This window comes from Manacus vitellinus, unplaced genomic scaffold, assembly GCF_001715985.3.
Source record: "Manacus vitellinus isolate BGI_N305 unplaced genomic scaffold, ASM171598v3 scaffold_74_pilon, whole genome shotgun sequence".
Lineage (NCBI taxonomy): Eukaryota > Metazoa > Chordata > Aves > Passeriformes > Pipridae > Manacus > Manacus vitellinus.
In genome coordinates, this window is record NW_021940780.1 from 1,850,105 (window position 1) to 1,853,823 (window position 3,719).

The 3,719-nt window shown below is 48.0% G+C and overlaps 1 protein-coding gene across 1 annotated transcript in view; it reads right to left on the reverse strand.

Annotated features, from left to right (window-relative positions):
• DOCK5 (dedicator of cytokinesis 5) overlaps positions 1-3,719 on the reverse strand; it is a 60,506-nt gene that overhangs the window by 8,257 nt on the left and 48,530 nt on the right. The window contains exons 41-43 of the mRNA XM_029964567.1: positions 2,929-3,030; positions 1,114-1,197; positions 46-183 (exon numbers count right to left, since the gene is read on the reverse strand). Of these exons, the coding sequence (XP_029820427.1) occupies positions 46-183; positions 1,114-1,197; positions 2,929-3,030 (324 nt within the window). The remainder of the gene's footprint in view (positions 1-45; positions 184-1,113; positions 1,198-2,928; positions 3,031-3,719) is intronic.

The window sequence follows — 3,719 nt, forward strand, 5'->3', positions numbered from 1 at the left end:
GTGGATACTTTGGAAGCAAAGCACTGCCCAGCCAGGCTGGCTCACCAGGGTGATGACCCCGTACTGCTTCTCCACCTTCCTCCTGAGCTCCCGGAAACAGCCCGTGAGCCGCTCGTGCAGTGGCTTCAGCTGCTCCGTCAGCTTCTCCCCGTGGATCCGGATCCCCTCCGCCAGCAGGGGCATCTGCAGGGAGGGCAAAAACCAAGTCCCAAGAAGATAAATCGGCCCTGCTGCTCCAAGAAGGGGTTTTCATGGGATCACAGAATCAGCTGGGTTGGAAGGGACCTCTGAGATCATCCAGTCCAACCCTTGGTCCAACCCCGCCGTGGTTCCCAGCCCATGGCACTGAGGCCACATCCAGGCTCAAAATGTTCAATGCACTTAAAGGACTTAAATCAACGTGTTTTGGGTTTGAAGAGGCAAAACTAAGCAGTGATGAGGCAAGGAAGCTCAGCTACTGACCTGTGGCACTCAAACCCGACAGTGTGAGCTCCAGGTGCTCAAAAATATGACCATTTTCCCCACTTATATCCACAGTTCCAAGGCCAGGTTGGAGCAATCTGGGCTCATGGAAGGTGTCCCTGCCCACAGAAGGGGGTGGAATGAGATGGGCTTTAAAGTCCACCCCCAACTCAACCCATTCCATGATTCCCTCTTGCCCCCTCAGGTTCCTTATTCTGCTTTGGAAAAATGCCATGTTTAAATGTCAGAGCACCACTTCTCAGCCCCCAGGGCTGTGAGACTGTGAGGTGGCTTTAACTACCCTCTGCTGGGTGGGAATATGTAAAATGTCACAGGATGCCACTGACATCCCAAGAAAACAAGGCAATTTTCACCTCCCTGAGGGTCAAAACACACCAATTCCAATGGTCACCCCAGCAAGTTTGATGATTTCATGAAGAGGTAACAGATATTTGGATCCTCAGGAGGGAAAAGCCCCCACCACCTTGGCAAATATTCCAGAGTAACACAAAGCATAAAGTGGAATATTTTAGGCCACCATTTTAGAATGCAGCAGTTCTCTTAAAATAAAAAGCAACTGGGCACTGTCCAGATTGTCTCTCTGAAAAAAAATGAGGATGAAAAAACCTCTGCCCTTCCCCAGTTCCAGACCTGGATGGCAATTTGTTGCTTCAGCAGCTCAATTTTATCTTGATCTTCGGGATGTTCCTGAAGATACTTCTCGGTGAAAAAGGCCTGGAAGCAAAGAGAGAACATGAAAAAGGTGATACAAACACCACCCTGCTTTCCCAGGGGAAGATCCCGGGGATTCAGAAGCAACTCATTGCCATTATTCCTCATATTATGCCAGATTTTGCCACCTCCCTGSCMMCSRRSYKRRGGRAAAAARAMCMRGGKTWWTTKGGGRRRAAWKGGGGGAAAAAAGGGCTTTTTTTGTTTCCATAAATAATAATTTCAGTGAAACACACCTTTTAAAAAGTTACTCCATCAGAAAGGTCTCACTCAATTCCAACTCCCTCCTCACAAACCAGTGTTGATTGGAATAACCCAGGTTACATTAATTCTCCCTTCAGTGTGAGGAGCAGACCCAAAATCTTGACTTTTCACCTCAAAAAGCCTCTAGTTTTCAGCAGCCAAGGACACCCCAGACCTGCTCCAAGGGGACCTGCTCCGATTCCCTTCAGCTTTGGGATTTAAGCCCTGAAATCCAACCTTTTCACCTGGGGCTTGTCACAAAGACTCAGCAGAAATGTATAAAGCCTCTGCTGAGGTTTGGGCTCAACAAAGCACCTTTAGTCTCCACTTCTCCTGGGTTTACCTTCAACCATTACAACCTGCTCTTGGTTTAAAGCTGAACAAAACCAAATCCACTTTCCAAAGCCTTAAAATTGTGCCAATTCCCAGGATGTGCTGCAGTGTCCCACTGGAAAGGATCACAATTCCGGGGCAGAAATGTTTCATTTTTCTTTTTTTTTGCCTAGATAAAATCCCTAATCATTTCTTAATTTGGCTTTGAAATGCCTCCCTGAACTATTTCAGCCTCTGAATGTATTTTTTTCCTCCTGTGTGCCATTAACTGGACTGTTGGACAAGTGTTTATAGGGCTGGGGTATGATCCCAAAAAGGCTGATGGCAGGAGGAGGTGAGCCTGGGAAAGGGCTGCTGGGGAGGTCCCAGAGGAATTGTCTTGAAAGTGTTCAATTATTGCAAGAAGAAAGATGTTAAAAACACAGATTTTGGCTTTTTGGCTCCAGTGAAACAATTAAAATTTGAGATTTGAGCCGCCCACAAAAGCCAAATGTTCTGATCTTCAGCTGAAATAGGAAAATATGAACCAGAAATGAGTATTTCCAGATGTGGTCACGGATACTTTGTGTTTCCTGGTTTTTAACTGCTTTCCCACTTTCGTAATTCTACACTTTATGTCAACCTTAATTCATAAAATGGGAGGATTTAGGGCCAAATTCAGCCTGGCAGAGCGTGCAAGTCCTCTGGAACAAGCAGAGTCAGACCCTGGATAAATCAGCCCCTCTCCCATTTAACTTGTGCTCTTCATTCCATGTGAAGGATCAGACGTGTTTTAACACCATCCCTTCAGTTTAGGGAAAGAAGCACTAGATTTTTGGGCTGGCAATGTCACCAGTAGGTGCTGGGAATCAACAGCTTCAATTAAACATCCCAAAAAACCAAAGAACCTACGCTGGGGTCAGCTGGATAAATCCGGGGAGGAAATAGTGCTTTTTTCCCCCTGAAATATTTGCTTTTTGCTGCAAGACTCCAAACACAGATAATTTGCTGGCAAGAGAAATCTTGATTTTCCTTCACATTAATTATACAAGGGAGAAAGAGCAGTTTTTAGCCTTTCTTTGTCACCTGCACTGTGCTCTGTGCCCCCTGAGCTGGATCATCCCCCCCCCCCATGGCAATGCACGGCACCAAAACCAAACACTGCAAAGGTTTTTCCACCTTGCAGGCAGTGGGAATCTCTGCTCTTTGCTCTTTCCTGCTCCTCTCTGAGCTCTGAACACACGGACACGGGATGTGCCGTGGCTGGGGGACAGCTGGAAGCTCAGTTGAACCTCCCAGGTTTCCAGCCAGGCCTTCAGCACTGCAGAGGTCACTGATGTGGGCTGAGCTCCACATCAGAGGGACATGGAATGGTTTGGCTTGGAAAGGATCTTCCAGAGCAATTCATTCCACCCCTGCTTGTGAAGTGACCAGAATTTCCAGGGGTCAAACCTACTGGAAAAGTCTCCCCTCCTGGAAGCCCAGAGGGGAATTTAACTTGGTCCAGGCTGGTCTGGAGGGGAAGCACCAGGATCTGAGAGCCTTAGAGGGAGGGATGAAACCAATTAATTCTGCCCCTGTCTCTGAGCTGCCTGCTTGTGAAGTGACCAGAATTTCCAGGGGTCAAACCCACTGGAAAAGTCTCCCCTCCTGGAAGCCCAGAGGGGAATTTAACTTGGTCCAGGCTGGTCTGGAGGGGAAGCACCAGGATCTGAGAGCCTTTGAGGGAGAGATGAACAGGGGAAAGAAAAACGACTTCACCTTTTCTCATGGAATGGTTTGGGTGGGAAGGGACCTTAAAGATCCCCAAAACCCCTGCCATGGGCAGGGACACCTTCCATGAGCCTGGGTTGCTCCAAGGGCACTTCCAGGGATGGGCAGCCACAGCTTCTCTGGGCAACCTCAGGGTCTCCCACCCTCAGAGGGAAGAATTTCCTCCTAATATCTAATCTAAACCTGCACTTCTACAG